Raw genomic sequence first — 21923 nt, forward strand, 5'->3', positions numbered from 1 at the left:
CTGTATTCTCGAGGTGTTCACGATAATACGGTCAGATTGTGACTGTATTCTCGAGGTGTTCACGATAATACTGTCAGATTGTGACTGTATTCTCGAGGTGTTCACGATAATACTGTCAGATTGTGACTGTATTCTCAAGGTGTTCACAATAATACTGTCAGATTGTGACTGTATTCTCAAGGTGTTCACGATAATACTGTCAGATTGTGACTGTATTCTCACTGTGTTTTTCTGGTTCCATAGGTTATGGTATTGCCATACTTTGGTTTGCCTGCCTGCTATCATAAATACAAGCTAAGACCACATTGAGACATAAAAAGGTCTCAATCAGACATTCCAGTGAGTTTACTATACTAGAAGTACACTAGACAACTCCTCTCAGATTTCTGTGATCACAGTTAAATGAACAGATCGATGTTCCCTGCATACTCTTGACATATATTGGTCCTCACATTGAACAGGAACGTAGAACAGACGGCAAAATGCAATGGTGCAGACACTACCAATGCAAATGTGCTCTGAAATACGTTATGGAACATTAACGGGAGACGTGACAACAGACCACAGCGGGAGGGAGAATTAAAAGAGGGGCAAAACGAACACTAAAATGAGGGACATTGTTTTCTTTTGCCCGTCTACATTTGAAAGTCATCGCAGAAATATAAATTGTGTTTCGACAACCTGTTGCGTTCAAGAGAGTTTAGTGGGATGCTAACGTTAAGTCAGTCACACTGTAGAACCCTGAGAGTGATGTGAGAGCAGACGTCTTGTTTTGCTAAATAGTGACCATTGGAAATAGCTTTCACAACAAAGAGATGAGCTGAATAAGTAATTATTTTCGAGCATAGATCACTTGTATACTAGTTTTCACGTGAACATTTCCTGGTTGATACGATGATGACGGTGGCCTTGTAATAGGCAATAGTGAACATTAAATACTTAACCTGCTAACATAAGACTGTTCTGACAGCACAATGTTGATGTAACTAAGATTGGCTGGGGACTTACTTTTTGTTTTTAATGCATAGGTATATCAATGACAACAAGTTGACAATGGCATGTTGTAAACAGGTGCCAGAGAGCTGTGTAGTATCGCCCCCTGGGGTTCAAAAGGTGGAACTTTATAGTGAATGAAGTATTTCAATGGACAATTATGGAGATAAAAGAAAAACAGGCAGACACAGAACCCAAAATCAAAATGACCTGCAACCACCACTGATATAAAACAGGGGTAAACACTGGACTGTATCATCTATGTATGATTTCTGAATTCTACAACACACAAAAAAAATCGCCTGAGAAAAATGCAATAATACCTTTCTTCACATAACCCTAATTCAAAATAAAAAATTCTCAAGATCTTCAATCACTTCTTTCTGTATTTCACAAGATCTTCAATCACTTCTTTCTGTATTTCATTGTGGCACTGATATTGGCCCATGTTCACAGATCAGCAAGTAAGAGTGCTGATCTAGGGTGAATGAGCAGGAATACTTATCTTCATGACCTTATTCAAATGAATAGATCCTTCATCTCCCGGACCGGTTATCCAAACAAATTCAAACCACAAAAAAGAAAGGGATTTATAGATCTGGTATGTTACACAAAGGGGTTAAAAGTAACTTTTTGTTTCCAGGACAAACGTAGCCTAACACATATCAACACACACTCACTATGTTGATACACACCTAACCACATAGACACCATTTAATTTCACAAAAATACACATTCTGTTCCCATTCCTATTGGCTCCCAGTCACAGAAGCACAGACTTGAGACTTGTGTGTGTCTGAACCGAAGTTCAGGCAAAGAGAGAAAGAAAGTATACATTTTTGAGTTCAGGTTGTAGATATGCTTACATTGTTGTGCAGAGTTATCATCACAATACTCTATTACGGTAACGTTATTATCACAATACTCTATCACTGTACCCTAATAACACAACGTGTTCTCACGAGGGATTTGTAGCGAATGCGACAAAAAGTCGCGCACCGGATTTCGTAGCATTTCCCACAAACCGCGAAAATACTTTGCGGTTCTCCCGCTGCCACTCCGTGGCTTTTTACATGAACATTCTGGTTAAGGTTAGGTTACGGTGTTGTCATGGAGGTGGGCCAGAGAGGTTTGGATTTCTTGCGGTATATACAGGTGTGCTGTGTTGTAAAACATATGAGGCAGCATTGACCAGTTCTGGGTGGATTTCTTAAACTACGTCTTGAGAACCCAGAAATAATTGCCGGCGCCATCTTCTCAACTGTTTTCAACTGCAGGAGGCCCAACCCGGGGGACGTTGAAGAAATAGTGGAGAAGACGAGAGTCTGCAGTTGGATAGAGGTCTGCTCTCTGCCGAGCGACGCCAAACAGAGTTTCTCCACGGGTCGATGAGGCTGGGCTCTCGAGACACGGAACACATAGTTCAACTTTATGTCTGATCATTGATCAACACACGTGCTCCTCACAACAGAATGATTCAGGTTAAAAACTATTGAAATACCGCTTTGATTTACTCAGGAAAAGTAAAGCCCCCCTTTTAGAGGGAATAGGACCTAGCATAATAGGGTTATTAGTCAATAAGGAACATAATGTTAATACAATGGTTAGTTACCACTTTGTTACTGAGTACTTAAGAATTAATGAATGAAATCTAATGAAAAGTATTAGGTAATTATGTATACTAGGGTGGTTGATCGAAAATCTGTTGAAAAACATGTGAAGATGTCTTATTTGACCATATTTAATTATACATTACTGCTAGGGTTCTAGTTCTGTACATTAAAGGCACAACAAGTAATGTTAGCATTTGTTGTTGTAGTTAACACAACGGTCAAAGCTGGCGCCGTGGCGTGACTAGCTCACAAAATTCAGATCAAACTGTCAAAACTAAGCACTGCAGATCAAATATGAATCAAGATCCAGCAATTGCATATCCTATTTCTTGCCTAAGATGTTGTCAGAAACATATTTTAGTGAACAGTTTAGGCGGAAAAAGAGAAAGTTTACGAGCACACACACAAGTCAAGGACTACCCATAAGTGGAAGTCCAACCGCATTAGCTGCACGCACACAGCCCAAAGGTTGACACCAAAAAAACTACCAGAACAAACACAGCAAAATAAGAAGATACAGGTAGAGAGAAGGCTCTCTGCGGATACAGACATCACCACACACTTCTAATGAGTCATCATAAGTGATGATTGAGAGGGATTATCTTTGTATGAGCATTTTCTTTTAGGAAGATGCTACTCATTGTGCCTTTAATCTTTGAGGCCTGCTATTATACCTATTATGCACTAACCCTTCCTTTCTGGGAAAATCCAACCTTGAAACTTGCACTGATCTCATCTCAACCCCCAGTGAAGAGGGATACATGATTTTACTCAATTGTTGTTCCAGGCTGAAATAAAAAAATTGAAATAAAATTTAAAAATCCTGGGACCAAGTCAATCTCAGTACCAGGAAAATACTTTTGGGAGAAAGTAAAACCCTGTTCGGTTTGACCAGTATTCCTTAAAACTATAGGCGAGTACTACCCAGAGAGTCAAACGTCAAAGGTGAGTCAAAGGTCCATCTGTGGCTGGTCCTTTTATGAACCCGGGCCCTGCAGAAAGTCCAAAACAGACTTTAAGAACCCCTCCTCAGAGAAGCTTTAAGCGAGTGTGCTCATTATGTCATCGGTCAGCAGTTCGGGACCCGAAACGGACCGCAGGGGGGGGGGGGGAGAGGTTTCCAGCGTGTCCCGGACTGAAAAAGTTCACGGACCCCTGACAGGTGAGAAGAAACCCCCCCCCCCCCACCCCTCCTATAGCCTCAGGCAGCACAGTGTGCGAGTGTGAGCTTAAGCAGCCCGTCCGTGTGCATCTTGTAGAGGAGCTTGAACTCGGAGGGCAGCTTGTGGGACTCCTGCCACTTGGTGGTGAACTTGGTGCCCTTCTTGTCGTAGTAGTGGTAGGGCAGCTCCTTGCCCGTGTTGGGGTCCCAGCCGAACGGCCAGAAGCCGTACAGGTGGATCTGGTCGCACATGGAGGAGGCCAGCGTGTACATCAGGATGCCCGTGCTCAGCCGCTTCGGCGACAGCTGCTTGGTCTTCCAGTAACTGGGGGGGGGGGGGGGGGGGGGTGCAGTAAAGAGATCATCACGGTAAATTAGAGGTTTGTTTTTGATCACATGTCAATTAAAAAAGAATCAATCAATCAACAAATAATAACAAACTATATATATATATATATAAAAAGAAAGGAAACTCGTAAAAAAAAAAAAAAAAGTTTAACCCTTTCACTACCACACTACACACACGGTTAACCGTCTGTAGTGTGGTAGTGAAAGGGTTAACCGTCTGTAGTGTGGTTGTGAAAGGGTTAACCCTTTGGTAGTGTGGCAGTGAAAGGGTTAAATGCCTGTACTGTAGGGTTGGGCAGTATAACGGCACACCAAGGTATTTGAAACTAATGGCGGTATCTATTTCAACATTGTCTGTCATATCACCGTCAATTCTGCTCTGCATCTATTGAATACATTACCACTGTTTCACTGCAATCTGGCTTTCATAACAGTGCGTGCCTCCACTGACCTCACCTGCACATTACTGTATGTGTGACAATGGACCTCTTATTATTATTATTATTATTATTATTATTATTATTATTATTATTATTATTATTATTATTATTATTATTATTATTATTATTATTATTATTATTATTATTATTATTATTATTATTATTATTATATTTAAAATCCCCTGCCTTATTAGAGAAATAAATGTATATTAGAAGATTAGATGGCTTTGTTCACAGGACCACACAGCTGCATGGACCACAGACGCAGCTAGGAGCGATCTATTAATACTCCAATCATTTTCCTAGAGCTGCAGGAGATTCTGGAGACTCTTTTCACTTTTTTTTTAATTATTACATTTTATTATGATTTTTCTTTTTATCAATACCGTCATATACCATATATCTCAGTGAGGAAGGTATTAAATAAATAAATACCGCCTAAACTTACTGTATTCTATTACTATTACCAACTACTACCATTAAAGCCACAGCAGCATTGCTTGTACATCTTTTTACAAATTGTTTGGTTATATTTTATTTTTATGTTGTCTGGTCTTCCAGTAGCTGGAAGATATTATGAGAAAATGCTGTAGAGAACCATTTTAGTCTGACCCACTATCAATGGATTTAATTCATTACTATCAATTATCAGGTTATTACTATTATTTATTATATTTCATGTAGTTTGGTCTACTAGTACCTAGAAATGACAATTATAGTGTATCTTAGTCAATGATAGTGCAGTGCACTAAGTAATAATCAATTAATCCGACCAATCTTTATTAAACGTGATCAATAAATCTATTCATTCAATTGAATCAATGATCCTGTGTCAAGAGGATGCATTTAGTTACTGTGTGTGTGTGAGAGTGTGTGTGTGTGTGTGTGTGTGTGTGTGTGTGTGTGTGTGTGTGTGTGTGTGTGTGTGTGTATGTGTGTGTGTGTGTGTGTGTGTGTCCCATTCTATTCTCTCCACCTACATTAAGTTGAAAACCAATTTGGCCTCGGATGGTTGTATCAAGCCTTCCCATGTTCTGGGGGGAAAAGAAACCCTGCAAATCGACCTCAACAATAGCTACTCCGGGTGTCTTAAGGTGCTCAGTGTGCGGTGAGCTTCTTAAAACGTGGTAATTCGACAGAGGCAGGTATAGCTTTAATGGGATTGCTTGGAGATTACAGTACAACCAGTCCTTTCTGCAGGCACACCAGTAAGTACCAGCTTAAATCCCTCTCCACAGTCCACACACACACACACTCACACACACACTTTTACAACTCTGTGCCATACCATTCACAAAATAGCCCTCTCTTTATAATCCAGCTTCGAACTCCAAATCCCCTTTTGCCACGTACCCGACAGACCACAATACAACCACATGTGAAGAGGGTTTCCCCCTGTGACAATAATGTTGCACGCAGAGACATACACACTCGCACACACACGCACACGCACACACACAGTTGGTTTTGCAGTACCACCATGTGAAAGTTCCTATCTGCTCTTTTGGACAATTGATGGCTCAAATTGACCAAATTGATTGACCATCAAATTGACCATCAATTGATCAATTGATTGTTAGATGGCTCAGATTGAGTGTTATTCAGTTGTGGTCCATGCAGCAGCACCTTGTCACAAACCCCCCCCCCCCCCCCGTGCTCAACACTTCAAATTAGATTCAGGCCAAACCACACGGCCATAACCACAGCCTAACCCTTACAGCTTAGAAGCTACACTGACACACGTTTCAAATCTAAACCAGAGAGTTGTCCCGTCCTCTGGCTGTTATAATACAGAGGTACGTGGTGTGATTCAACACCCACTTTGGTTCTATGGTGTCAGACAGTGCAGGTATAAGCTACAGGCTGTTAGTCAAAACTGAAACATTTTCTGCATTCATAGAAACAATGAATCATTTTGGATGAAAAAAGAAATCATTGTATTGGTTGGGGTTGTTGAAGTTCAGTCCATTCAACTTCAATTGATGAATGTTATACACGGGCTATTTCTCTGGGTATAGCGTAGTCCTTCCTCTCATGTTCATTCCTTAGTGATGAAATGCTGTGGCAGGGAATATAGATCTAACCCCCGTTGATGGAGGAAATATGATTTAATAAAGAACCTTTAGCCGTGTTAGAGATCTACTGTACCATCCTTCTATGTGTGAAAAAGACAGAAAATCAAGCCATCATTTCTGACATGTTGCATCCATGTAGTATTGAATTCCAATATTAGCCGGTACCTTCTCTAACATTGATATTGTACCCTATTCTAGCATGGTATAGGCCCAATATCCCATAACAATATTAGTATCGGTGCATCACTATAGACGGTTTGAGCTTGTCAAACTGAAAACGTAAACATTCTAAACGGACTACAATTTAATTTCCTGTCGGAAGTTAGCAAACAGTAAACATTGCATCTGGAATGATAGGAGGAGCGTGGGGCACCAACCTTCTCATGGAAGTTGTTCGACGCTACTTGTTTCAAACGTGATTTTGGAGGGAAACCATTTCGCAATGTTTCTATAACAACGCTGGCCCATCCTCTTCTTATATAATGTACCTTAGAACGGGGGGGAAAGGCGGAGTATTCGAGAAAGACCTATGGCTCTGACAGTACCGAACATCTAAAATACTGCTGTGCTGAAGAACCTTTCTTTTTTTTTTACCCCTTTTCAACCGTATTGTGTAAACATCTAAAACATTGGGTTGACATGTCCAATTTATGTGTGTATGCCAATTTCTTGACTGTCTATTTTTCTGCCGTCTATTTTATATAATATATCGTCTATTTTATATTAATAGATATATCATGTACTATATATCTCATATCACATTATATATGTGCTGTATACACTATTATGTACTATATACTATTATATACTGCAGGTATACTATACTGTAATGTGTACTGTAATGTGTACTATTTGTGTGTACTGTAATGTGTACTATATACTTTTCGGACAATTGAACAATGCTGCAATAGCAGCTGGTAAAACTTTTTATGCGATTTATGGAATGACCGTTGTTATGTGTCCAAAGCCAGAAATAAAAAATTACTGAACTGAACTGCTGCAGTCTATTTTATGTAAATTGTATGCCTCATTTCTGCACTTCATGCATTGCTCTTGATCTGCCACTTTTGTGCTCATTTTATGTCTTTTCTTTACTGCTGTGAAGCACTTTGAGCTGCAATTCTTGTATGAAAGGTGCTCTACAAATAAAGTTTATTATTATGTATTATTATTATAACTCTAGCGCTGCCTGCAACAGGAAATAAAGCTGTTCCCTGGCAACAATATAAATATATATATATATATATAATTAGGGATGTCCAATGTTATCGGCCTACCGATATTATCGGCCGATATTGGCATTAAAATGTGATATTGGAAATTATCGGTATCGGTTATCAAAATATATATATATATATATATATATTTTTTTTAACATTTATTTAACCTTTATTTACCCAGGCAAGCAAGTAAGAACAAATTCTGATTTTATTTATTGTCAAAAGTATGCATAATGTTGTGTTAATTCCACAACAAGAGATATGTAATGTTAACACTATGATCGCCGCGGACGAGTTTTCACGTCATTCCTAGCCATGCTCATTCTGCCGAAGACGCCGTAACTCGTCTTTGATGTCAATATTTAAAAAATCTGTCATCGAAATCATATTTCCTTTCCCGAGCCCTGAGACACACTGCTGATCTCCTCTCAACTCTCTAGCGGTTCAAGAGCGCCATCTGGTGGCCGATCGGCAGATCGCCAACCGGAAATTAACCTTTGAACCGGTAGTGCTCATCCATATGTGGTCCGGCCACTCGCTATCGTTAGAGAGACTCCGTATTGACACAGTGAACATCGATCGGTGCAAATAACTCGAAAAAACAACATGATTTGGACGTATATACTATTATACAACCTGGAAATGGATCGGGCATTTCTCCATCCCATAATAGAAAAAATTCTGTTCCACGCTCATCTGCCAGCGGCGCGAGGAAGCCACGGTAAGATTCAGCGTTATTTTCTAACGTCTTCTATACTATATATATATACTGATCTGATGAACATATGACCCACTCTGGATGAATCATCTAACGCTGCCCACGGAATTATAAACGATCCCCCGCCCATCCGGTCATCATCAGATGATGCGTAGAAACGTCTAGAACCACGTCCAGTTGACATTTTTTATCTCGCACAGATTCCTACCAAACTGTATTTGATCATCAATATAATGAATTTAGGGCTATAAATCACGTTCTGAAGAAAGCTGCAGAAAACGATAAAAACATACTTATACTTTAGACCATATTTTAGTATGAATATGTGAATGAAAAAGTTTAACGTTGCTACACCCTGAACAATACATATAGGACATTGAATGGGCCATAATAATGGCAATTTAGCAATAGAATTTAAAAAGTTATAGCCCTGCAAAGAAGGGGAACTTCTCCATAGACAAATAGAGCTGGCGAGGGATGGTAAATTATGAATTTAACCCATGGCGATTAAAGTGTTAATTACCTGAAATTATTCCGTTTTTTGGGGGGGGGGGGGGGGGAAACCCTGCATATATCGGTATCGGTTGATATCGGTTGATATCGGTATCGGAAATTAAGAGTTGGACAATATCGGTATAGGTAAAAAAGCCAATATCGAACATCCCTAATAAAAAAAAATACTACTTACTTGTTCACGTACTGCATGATGTTCCCCGGCCAGGCCAGCCGCACTTTGAGCTGCCCCCGGTGCTCCACGAAGAAGTCCACCAGCGTGCGCGTCACCGTGGCCGAGGTGTGGAAGAAGAACGCCGGGATCCAGAGGATCGCCCCGTCCAGCTTCTTCAGGCTGAGGAAGAAGTTGTTCCGGTCCTGCACCGTCAGCAGGTTGTTGTAGTACTTCTCCAAGATGCTCGGGTTGAACGTGGTCATGTTGGTCCGCCGGCCCACGTCCCGCCGGAAGATCTCCGTCGGCGCGAAGTTGCAGCGGAAGACGAAGTCGAACTTCTCGATCTCCGGGCCGCAGCGCGAGCCGGTGAGGATGCCGCTGTTGCCGATCACCGCGCACACGTTGTAGTGCCGGTGGAGGACCGGCGAGGCCTCGGGGAGCAGCGAGCGGAAGTTCTCCCCGATGGAGAAGACGTACTTGTGGCTGGAGTAGTCGTAGTGCATGAGCTGGCCGATGCGCACGCCGCCCCGCGTCAGGGAGAAGTTGCCGGCGACGTCGATGTGCTGCGAGATCTCTCCCCTGGGAGGACAGAACGAGACGGAGGCGTTAAGAGGCAGCGCTGGTTCTCAGCCTGGGGTACGGGGTTTCAGGGGGGGCCCTTTAACCCTTTCACTGCCACACGACAGCCGGTTAACCCTTTCACTGTGACAATACAGAAGGTTAGCCCTTTACTATCACACAACCGACGGCGATGCTCCATCATTAGCATCATTAGCTCCGCATCCGCAATGATGCTAATGATGGAGCATTGCCGTCGGTTGTGTGATAGTAAAGGGTTAACCTTCTGTCATGTGGCAGTGAAAAAGTTAATTTCACTATTCCATTCACTCAAAGATAGTTAGTCCAATGACAACATATATAGGAAGGACTATTCTGAACATGTGTTACACTCCTCCACAATCTCCTAGTACAGTATTGTGTGGTAGAGTGGGTATGTAAGTATCGTTGTTTTACAGGTAGGTACTGCACGAGGGGCAGGTAGGTCCTGTTGTACTGTATTGTGCAATGACAATAAAGCTTTCTACTTCTTTCTACTTCTACTTCTAATTGTATCTAACAACATGTAACAAATGTTCTCAGATGATGTCCCTGAGACAGAGAGTTAGAATCATTGTTAGCATTATTTATTTCAGGAGAATTTTTTTTTTGCATCATCTTTTTCCGTTTGTCTCCCATCCCAATGTTAGTCGTTATGCCAATTCCCAATCCCCTTCCTGGTCGTTGCGCACTCTACCCCCTACCGTCGGTCTGGGAGGGCGGAGACTATCACATGCTTCCTCCGACACATGTGTACCCAGCCCACTGCTTCTTTTCACCTGGCAGCGCGGACTCTCACTGGGGGAGTGTAACGTGTGGAAGGATCACACTACCTCCCTTAGATCCTTCCCTCGCTGTGCAGGCGCCCCGACCGAACTGTAGGAGTCGCTGTTTACAACGACCAGGACCCACCCCACAGGTTTTCCCCCCCGCTGACACTGCCAATCGAGTCAGTATGGACGGCCGACCAAGCCGGAGGTACCGCAGCTGGATTCGAGCCCACTGTCTCTGCGGTGGTAGACAGGCGCTTAGTCCGCTGCGCTACCCGGCCGCCCAGGAGAACATTTTGTCGGAGCATCAAGGAGAGGTTGTGGGGGATGTTGTTAGATACAGAGAGAGATACATACTGATACTGAGAGATGCATATTATAGCGGATACACGCATCAACCCCACGTTGACAGGATGGGTAATTATATCATAATAATGACATTGCCCAACAAGCATTGGGCTGACCTGAGTGCAGGCCAACTGACGTCACTGTACAACTTGGCATAAGTTAGCCTCTCATTCAATCTGAATGCACATTTTGACATAGGAAGACTTAATTATCTAAAACTTCTCTCAAACTAACCGATTTTCGGAGCAGTTGTACTCTTAGCCTGCATTTGAAATCCTCACCTTATCTCACTAAACCGTTTAAACAACATTCTAACAAGATTGGTCTAAAGAAAAACTTTAATTTCAACGCCCCCTGGCCCAACAGTCAATAGACAGCTAAAGCATCACTGAGCACAGGGTGACAGTACAGTCTGGCATCATTTTTCTTTTTTTATTATTATTATATTCTTATTCTTATTTTAGTCTTATTGACAACCTAAATGTTTATTGTTTACTGTGAGCGATCTGTAGTGCCGAATTTCCCTCGGGATAAATAAAGGATTTCTATTCTATAGGACATCAAAATGTCTGCTGGGTGAGGGTCTACACAACTATGTATATAGGTTATTCCCACTTCTTTTCCTCATTAATTAGAGTACACCAACCTATGAGCCTAGTTACCATGACAACCTACAGGATCATCTGATCACAGTATGCCATTATCTAAATAACCACAGCAGACGTAATGCCATTTATGAACAAGAAGTTGATGAATTATAAACCCAACACAAAACACATTTAATCTACATTAATCTAATTTAATCTACAAACCAAATACAATCCGATCGGTTAGAATCATGATTATGGCTAGGGACATACGATAGGATTGTATGGACATGGAGCTTATTCAGTTTTCAATCTGCATTAAACACAGATTACGGTCTTCTACCATAACGCACTCTTCTACCAATGAATCTTTCTCGTCTATATTACTACCTACTACACTAATGTCTCTACCACTATGCACTCAACACTGCAGCACCCAAGTTTCAACACCGTTTGAACATTGTTACTCAGCTGAAAGAGTTGTACCCTTCCTGCTGACTTGTCGTACAGAACTTTGGCTAAAAGCGTCAGCTAAATGACTAAATGTAAATGTAGATTACCGGTAGTATGTGGAGGGAGAGGGGGAGTGTTCTTTCCTGGTTCTTCCCTCTAAAATACTTAATACTTTAATGTTATATTATATTATGAATATATCATTATCCACTATACAGCAGTGGCCACTGTAGAAGTCTCCCATCATGCATCTGTCCCACATTAGTGCTACGACTAGGGATGCTCGATATTGGCTTTTTTACCGATACCGATATACCGATATTGTCCAACTCTTAATTTCCGATACAGATATCAACCGATATCAACCGATATATGCAGGGTCCCCGTCCCCCCAAAAAACTGAATAATTTCAGGTAATTAACATTACATATGTCTTGTTGTGGAATTAACATAACGTTATGCATACTTTTGACAATAAATAAAAATCTGAATTTGTTCTTACTTGCTTGCCTGGGTAAATAAAGGTTATAGAAATGTAAAAAAAAAATATATATATATATATATATATATATATATATATTTTTTTTTTGAAAACCGATACCGATATTTTCCGATTTTAATGCCAATATCGGCCGATAATATCGGTAGGCCGATAATATCGGACATCCCTAGCTATGACGGTAGCCACCATTGTCGACTGGCATGGATGTGTCCTGCGTTAGTGATGCTATGTATTGAACCTGCACTCTGTTCAGGCTTCTCTCTCTCTGCCATCCGTCCATCAGTCTTTGTATGCTGTATATACCAACTAGTGAGGCATAAAATATGCCATAAATAGAATAGTCTTCAAATAAAGACACACACACGTGGCCAGATGTGTGTGGGATGCTGTTAAAGAGTATTTTAATCTCTATTGAAACAGGAACTATGAAGTGAAAGTGGAGTAACTGTAATCCAGGGAACATGAGCTGTATTCAAAATTATTTAAAAAAACTACGTGATATAAAATGTATAATCTTGATTCTAGGAAATGATGTTGAGTGGTGGCAACAGCGTTTGTGTGTCAAACTAGTGGTCAGTGGAAAAGCCTTATATAACATGGCTTTGTGTTGGGGTTTCTTTGTGTGTGTGTGTTTTTTTCTAACCTTTTCATTAGGGATGTCCCGAACAAGCTTTTGTGCCTTCAATCCTGAGTATCTGCCTGATTCGGTATTTGTATTTTCCTTGATAATACAGCTGCACACATTAAGTCAATTTAAGTTAGGGCAATCCAATGAAGGTACTGGGCCTCATAAAATCAGTTTCTTTCCCGCGTTATTTCTTCAGGACTTATATTTAGAAACTTTTTTTATTTTTATTATTAAACAGTAGGCTATCCGGAAGTTAACCTCTTCTTTGCTGAAAAGTGAGACTTTCCCTGTATCTGGAGTGGGGTTTTACTTCATCTAATAATTATCATATGTACTCTATATCAATTACTCACCCTGTGATGCCTTGAATTCATGAAGATTTGAAATTTCTTCTCACATGTCTCCACAGTGAACGTAGAATCCCAAAAATGCTAGAAATACTTCATGAATTGAAGTTTGATTGATTAATTTTATTGTGGATTAGAGACATCATCCAAGGGATAAAAACATGATCAAATGCAAGCACTTATTTCCATCATGGTCCCTGGTATTAAAAAACAGGACATACGTCAACATAAAACAACATCATAAAACATTAAGATACAATATGGTTATCTGATGATGGATCTGATGATGGAATGACCGTTCCCAAACATAAGGATAGCAGCAAATAATTATGTGAACGTGCCTCTGCCTCTGTTCCCACCTCCTAGAGCAGTGGTTCCCAAACTGTGGCGCAGGTGAACTACAGGGGTGGGGGGATGAGATGGTGGGAGGAAAAAGTTGTTGTTCCCTCATGTAGTTCTATGGTTGTTCCTACTAGTCTGGTGGACTGCTGGAGACGTTGTTCCCTCATAGTTGTAGTAGTAGTGCATGAGTGTATGTGCATGAGTGTGTGTGCATGCACGCTCACCTCTGCTGTGTGAACGCCGTTCTGTTGAACTTCCACTTGGAGGCGTTTTCCTGCAGCCCCTCATTGAGAGCATTCGTCAGCGGCGTGAAGGCAGGATCCAGGTACTTCATCGCCAGCTGTGAGCTGCACGGAGCAGGGAGGACAGAGAGACCGTAAGAGAGAGAGGGAGAAGAGACCAATCTGATATAGCTGGGGACAGGCAGACCGTAAGAGAGAGAGAGGGAGAGAGACACATCCAATATGTCTGCTTTTACACCGGTAGCAAGCTCAAACCAGATTCTTTTTTTTTTGTCTTTTATTTTTATTTAATTTTTTAAATATATGACACCTCTCAACCAAGGAGTTCTCATCTAGACTAGGATCAGTGGTAAGGTCACGTGACCATGTCAACATGGTCAACTGGTCTCAGATCAGTACTCCATGAGAGAAAACACATACCGTATAGGTGAAAAAAGAAAGAAATCTGATTTAAGTGTCCAGTGTAGCAGTAAATGCACCCGGAGACGAGCTGGGCTGAGCGGTGTCATTTCATCCTATTCATGCTCGCACTGCACCACTCAGTCCAGCTCCGGCTGGAATCAACTGAAATTATCCTTTAAAAAGAATGCACCATTTTCACAACATGGACGCGTTTAGCTTGGGGGCAAAAACACAGCTCGTGTTACTTTTCAACACGGAATGTTAACATCACGTCGTCAACATGTACACCATGAAGAAGACGCCTTTAACGCTCGCGTTGAAAAGTTGCAGGCGCTTAAAAACGGCGTCGCCCCCGAGCAGCACGCGTACTACATTTGTTAAAAATGACATATTTTTTTAAGAGTGTAGCAAGCCAACGTCTTGTCAGTCTTTCACCATTCATCCTCAGTGTAGACCAGGCTTAGCGTTTTGCCATCGGCTCGGCAGTGCAGTGTAACATCAGCAACCATTAAGAGTGGGATACTTCACTTTGTGTCTTCTCAACACAAAGGAGAGCGATCGCTAGCTGCATGTCGCTCGCTTGCTTGCTCGGCCAATACAGTTGAAGCGAAAGCTAGCTTGTGCTCATTAAATGTGCTGGTTAACCCCCTTATTGCTGCCACAAATCATATCAACAGCAGCAAAAATAAGCCATTTCTGTCTGATCGATAAGCAAAAGAAATATAAAGGATTTAAGAAGAAGAGGAGGAGGAGGAAGTAGAAGAAAGCACATTTCCTTGTCTTTAGTTGCTAATGAGAACATGAACGGCACCGTCAGTTTATTCACCTGAGGTCAGGTTTGCGAGGAGGCCTCTCCCTGTAGGTCGTCAGGAGAAATGTTAAACAAAACAACAGCCCTCTCTCGTTGTCTTCATCTCAGTAGTAGGGCTGGGTACCGGACTCTGTACTTTTAAGGGTACCGGCCGAATTACAAACATCGGTACAACAGGGTACCGATTCATGCTGGATCAATCGGTACCACATTTCGGTACCTTTACATGTTTAGTATAAGAGTGTAATATGCTAGACAAGAGGGAGCCTTTTCCACAAATAATCATATTTACCGAGGATGGCCAGATAATGTTGATATTTATGCAATTTAATTTGTGTGGTGTGTTACAACAACAAATAATAAAATGTTCTAAATAAATAACAATGTTGAAATTGAGACATTTGGACATGTTTTTTTTTTTTTACAACTTACTTTTTTTTTTTAATGTATTATTACAGAGAGAGTGTTAAGTACCGAAAAAAGGTACCGTTGGGTACCGATACCGAATTCCAGGAACTGGTACTGGTACAGGTATCGGGTCAAATGTGAACGGTACCCAACCCTACTCAGTAACACTGCACTTCATATCGATTAACATGCCATTACCGTTCATTGAAAGCACCCTGGGCCGGGCTTCTGGAAAGCATCACATTAACTTGCATCAACTTTGTCCATCGATTAGATGGAAGAACATTTGAAGAATTTGAACATATTTTCGAACTCAAGCATCCTTTTTTTGCTTTGTGTCTTTGTACTCGAACACAAAGGACAGCGATCGCCGGTCGCTCGGCCAATACAGTAGAAGCCAAAGCTAGCTTGTGCTTTATTACAAACAAAAGTTTTGCCGTTTGCTGTATAACTCTTTTACTGCCGCCGCAGAACATAATCAACATCAACAGCAAAAAAAAAAAAAAAAAAAAAAAAAGATAAAAGTGAGGAGGAGGAGAAGAATGAGAAGAATTGAGAGGTGGAGGAGGGAGCAGGAGGTGAAATAGAAGAAAAAGAAGTAGAAGAAAGCACATTTCCTTGTCTTTAGTTGCTAATGAGAACATGAACAGCACCGTCAGTTTATTCACCTGAGGTCAGGTTTGCGAGGAGGCCTCTCCCTGTAGGTCGTCAGGAGAAATGTTAAACAAAACAACAGCCCTCTCTCGTTGTCTTCATCTCAGTAACACTTCATATTGATGACATGCTCTGCGGTCCCGCCAAGTTTGGTGACTTACCGCTGGTCCCACTTTTCAGAAAATAATATAACGGGCTGAAAAAGTTATCGTTATAATTTAAGTTAACATTCAAACCATCCAATGTGGGGTTTATAAATTTTTTTTTAAATAATTTATAAAATTACTTTTGAAATGATGATCAACAAATGACCAACAAGAGCATGTTAAAATAAATGAACTCATGATAGACACACACAGCTAGAGGAACAGACACACGGACTGTAGACATCATGTACACACAGCTAGAGGAACAGACACACAGACTGTAGACATCATGTACACACAGCTAGGGGAACAGACACACGGGATGCCCCGATCAAGTTTTTTTGACACCGATACCGAACACCTATGAGCCATACGATACAGATCGTTTTTGGTTTTGTTATAGCAGCTGGCAGTATTATACTGTAGGTCTAAGTTACACAGGCATTCTCAAAGTCCGGAGTCCGGTCCAGATCCGGACCGAACCACAACTGTCTCTGGATTCTGAGCAAATTATACTTTTCATATGTATTATCTGTATTATCTACGAGACATCGCCACAACGCAACGAGTCAAAATTCTCCGCTATCTCTAATGCAAGCAGCTTCTTTGCATGTCCGACTGTCTGTGTGTGTGTGTGTCTGTCTGTCTACTCTGCTTTGGTCCAATCACATTCCCCCACCCACAGTCTGCGAATCAGAGGCAGAATAGAGCGGGTTTTCACGGGATGCTTGTTGTCTCTTCAGCGAGCTGGGAGAGTGTACCGGGGCTCGCTCAATGTTAGAGTAGTCCGTCTCGTCCAGCCCTATGAATTTCATGCATTTTCTTGTGATCGCCTTAGCCTTCTGATTATCACGGTTATACGCACAGGTGCTGTCTAAAGTGGTTTGCGTTAGCGGGCGTTTTGGTTTTTAATCTGCCTTTTTCTTTTTACTCCGCGGTAAGCTTGACGAACTGTCCATGCTCCTCTGGGTGATGGGACTCCAAGTGTCTTATTAAATTAGTTGTGTTTAGGGATGCACCAATCCGACTTTTCAGTCCCGATACCTGGCTTTGGGTATCGGCTGATACCGAGTAGCGATCCGATACCATTATCTAAAGAAATAATAATAATAAAAAAATCTAACCCTAACTAACCTTACTGTCATGCACTTGTCCTAATATACTAACCTACACTGTAGCACTCAACACTTTGATGAACATTGTTACTCAGCTGATAAGAGTTGTGCCCTTCCTGATGACTTATCGTACAGAACTTGTAAGTCGCTTTGGATAAAAAAGTCAGCTAAATGACTAAATGTAAATGTAAATACCCATTGTTCAATTAATAAACTGTATGCCTCACTGTGTGGAAGAGACTGGGATCATTCTTTTGTGCTTGGCAACATCAGGCTTGACTTAAAACATTACTTTCCTAACTTAGTGAAACTAAATGTAACAAATTAACACAGATATAAATGTACTGAATTGTTATTTCTTATTTTATTTCTTATTATATTATATATATATTATATATATATATATATATATATATATATATATATATATATATATATTCCGATATTTTTTTTTTTACAGATACCCGATCCAGCAATTTTAGTGATATCGGGGCCGATATCAATATCGGAGCATCCCTAGTTGTGTTGAAACTTTTTACATTGCTTCCCCCACGAGGTATTTTATCCTGGCATACATTGCAGATGGCATTTGTTGCATCTGTCTCAGACACTTTGTAATAGTTCCACACCGCAGACATGTTTTACCTTAGTTAACATGCGACAATCACACCAACGCTGGCCGATCGATCAGGGCATCCCTAACATAGACACTTGTACACACAGATAGAGGAACAGGTAGAAAATTACTACACAAGACTACAGTATGCGCATGCATGTACATGGACACACACATACATATAAACATATATATTGCCATGAATCAGGGAACATACACACATGACCCAACACATGTAAAATAACTGTCATGTAAAGAACGTCACTAACTATGTGCTAATTTTAACTAACGTACTTTTGGTAATGATATGTAATGATTTATTTTGCATTGTCCCTGACAAATAAATTAATAAATAAAAAATATCTGGGTACTGTGCTGTCTGAAAGCAAACTGCAGTGGAACTTTGGCTCAAAGTCATATTTTTTTTTAATAATAATAATAAAAAAAAAAAAATCCCCCCCCTCCTTTTTCCGATTTTTCTCCCATCCCACTGTTAGTCGTTATGCCAATTCCCAACCCCCTTCCTGGTTGTTGCGCACTTTCCCCTACTGTTGGTCCGAGAGGCCGGAGACTGTCACATGCTTTCCTCCGACGCATGTGCAGCCAGCCGGCAGCCAGCCTGGCAGCGCAGACTCTCACTGGGAGAGTGTAACGTGTGGGAGGCCGCACTACCTCTCTCCAGATCCTACCCTCGCTGAGCAGGCGCCCCGACCGAACTGTAGGGGTCGCTGTCCACAACTCCCAGGACCCACCCGCCAGCTTTCCCACCCCCTAATACTGCCAATTGTATTAGTGTGAACGGCCAGCCAAGCTGGTGACAACGCTGGGAGCTGGATTCGAACACGCGAACCCAGCGTCTCCAGCGTTGGTGACGAACGCAATCTCCGCTACGCCACCTGACCGCCCTCAAAGTCATCTTTAAAGATTGAATTTTTTTTTGACAAAATGTTAGCGTGACGTGAGTTGAGAAAAGCTGAGAAAACATGTGAGGAAATCCAGTTGCTGTGTACCTCCACGACTCCACACAGACTTGCTATACTGGAGTTATACACAAGCTACTGTGCACGAGAGCGGCTGATGCACCAGGGGGTGCTGGGTAGCGTAGTTCAGCGGCTGATGCACCAGGGGGTGCTGGGTAGCGTAGTTCTCTCTTATTAGACGTTTAATTTGCAGATTATGTTAAAGGTTAGTCCATAAAATGCAAGATATTCTCATAGAGAGTGACTGAAAAAAGCCCAATGAGAAGATTAGTGTTTCCGGTTGTGTTCTATGACCAGTCAGGGAGACTGTGGAGCTCTATAGGGTCTGGTTAGGCTACATTTAGTCGAGGGAAAAACGTACATGGCCATTTTTAAAAAGGGTCCTTCAAGATGAGTCTATACTTTCCGTAGCCGCATTTCTGGCAAGACGCTCTCTGATTGGCCGACGCCTGTTTCTACACTGGTTAAGCTTAGGGACTCTTTCGAAGTTGGTTAAGGTTAGAGTTTGTCTTAGAGCATGGCGATAGAACGCCAGGTAGTTTGCAGGCTGTTCGACACGGAAATGGGCAAAGACACAGCTCGTCACGCGATTGGGCAACAGTGGCCAATCAGAGAGCGTCTGCCAAAAATGCGGCTACGGAAAGTATAGACGCCTTCAAGATATCTGAATGAAAATGGGTTCTATGGGAACCCAGAGGTCTCCCCTTTATAGACACGCCCACTTTATGCTAATCCCATGCAGTTTTTGCCTGCAATGTGTTATTTTCACCTATTCTTAAAAATGGTGTATTTTAATATTTCTGCATACTGAGGTCCTTAAACAGTCTGGAAAACCTGTGACTCTTGTGGATCCAATGAGTCCAATTGTATTAATGTGTGATGATGTTAATCCCCATAGTAGCCATTTCCTTGTAGTGAGATAATAATAAAAAAAGAAAAAACCTGATCTCACTGTAAAATGAACTATTGTGAGCTCTAGCATATTCACAGCCTCACAAACTAGGGAACAAGGGCCTTTGGCAGATGTATTGTTTATATTAGGTATATCGACAATAAGGGGGCGTTTCTGAGCAATTACCAGCACAGAAGTGCTCACCATCCAATCGCCAAAAGATGTGATTTCTTACAGAAATCTCCAGATGTCAAATGTTTTTTATACCAGATCACAGCCTGGGTTTCTCTATGGTGTTTCCTAAGGTCTTGGTGTCTTAAAAATAGTTACATTTGCACCAAATCTGTAACAAATGGAATCAAACTAAATATTTGCTGCAACAACTTGTGAGACAATACTGAGAGCAGGATGGCCATCATACACAAATTATTATTATTATCATCATTTTTTTTTTTAAATAGGTGCCTAACCAAAACACAATGTTTATTACACAGGGTTCCCAGAGACATTGCAAAATGAAATTCAAGGACTTTTAAGTACTTTTCCAAGCACTATTTTTCATTTTCAAGGATGTCACTCGGAGGATATACAAATGCTTTTAAATGCTGTTTTTTTTAAGCATCTTCTTGGCCTGCTTGCCAGCTAGAGCAAGCTAGAGCATCACGCGCGAAGAAATTAGGAAAAGCAGTTGGAGCGAGCGAGACAGCGACTCGTCAGATTTGATTAAATCGAAAAAAGAAAAAAAACGCTTTCTTGATTCAGAACAATTTGATCATGGATGAACAAAACATTCAATGTGAATGGTTGATTTGAATTTCAATTTGACTTTTTAAGCACCTTGTTAAACAAATGGGCTGTTTTCAAGGAATTTCAGGCCTCGACTTTCTTTTGTAAAAAAATCAAGCACTTTAAGCACTTCAAGGACCTTGTGCAAACCCTGATGACTAGAATAACCTGAAACGCAGTGCAGAGCTGCATCTCAAATTAACCTTCAGGTTCCCAGCCTTCAGCTGATGTAAACCACTTCTACATGACATACTGTTGACCTGCCATCTCCCACTAAAGATCCCCTGCCCCCCCCCCCCCCCCCATAAGAAAAAGACAAAAATGGGTCTATGGTGGGTCTTAAAAGATAGTGATTTGGTATTAAATAAAAATGAAAACCCCAATATAGCAATTTAAGTACCATAAACTGCCCAACATGAAACCCTGAAACAACACTGAAATGAAATGACCCCTGCAACCGCACCACAGCTACTAAATGTACAAGGAAGACACTGATAAGACACCATAACAGCAAGAAACCGACTACTAGATAGATGTACCTAAATGGTGAATTTTCTGTACAAAATGGCTCCCACCCACCCACACCCATCAACAACACCGTCCCCACCCTTCAACGTCCCACAGAATAACCTTGGGCTGTGAGGCAAATGACAGCGAGGCTGGAAATTATTAGAGGGCGCAAAGGAAATGAATCTGGTGCTGATGGTGTAAATCAGGACCACGGACAGCTCCCGTGAGCTCCGGCTGCAGCTGCCTGCACCTCCACCGCCCGTATAGAGACAGAGTGGAGAGACATTGCCGTGGTCAGTGGCAGCAGCCATCCACTCCTCCTCTCTGTAGAATGTTTGGCATAAGATTTTAAACTCATCTTCTGCAACAAACACTTTTCCGGTCTAGTCAGAGAATGGGGTAGAAACGTGACGCCCATAGAAGGTCTACTACACAGCACAGCCTGTCTGTCCAAACTCTTTCTATCTATCAATGGCTCTGGCGCGCCGGTGGCGGGAGTCACCATGGCGTCTGAACAGAGTGGCGCCGCTCGCTCACGAGCAGCAAGCATA

At 41.5% G+C, this 21923-nt stretch overlaps 1 protein-coding gene across 1 annotated transcript in view; it reads right to left on the reverse strand.

Moving 5' to 3' along the window:
* Positions 1-3807: 3807 nt before the first annotated feature.
* The window catches only part of st8sia3 (ST8 alpha-N-acetyl-neuraminide alpha-2,8-sialyltransferase 3), a gene marked incomplete at both ends in the record, with an annotated part of 31789 nt that continues 13673 nt past the window's right edge, over positions 3808-21923 (reverse strand). Inside the window, 3 exons of the mRNA XM_084324743.1 lie at positions 3808-4093; positions 9258-9815; positions 14035-14157. Of these exons, the coding sequence (XP_084180869.1) occupies positions 3808-4093; positions 9258-9815; positions 14035-14157 (967 nt within the window). The remainder of the gene's footprint in view (positions 4094-9257; positions 9816-14034; positions 14158-21923) is intronic.

Source organism: Notolepis coatsorum, assembly GCF_963971535.1.
Source record: "Notolepis coatsorum genome assembly, chromosome: 11".
Classification (NCBI taxonomy): Eukaryota; Metazoa; Chordata; class Actinopteri; order Aulopiformes; family Paralepididae; genus Notolepis; species Notolepis coatsorum.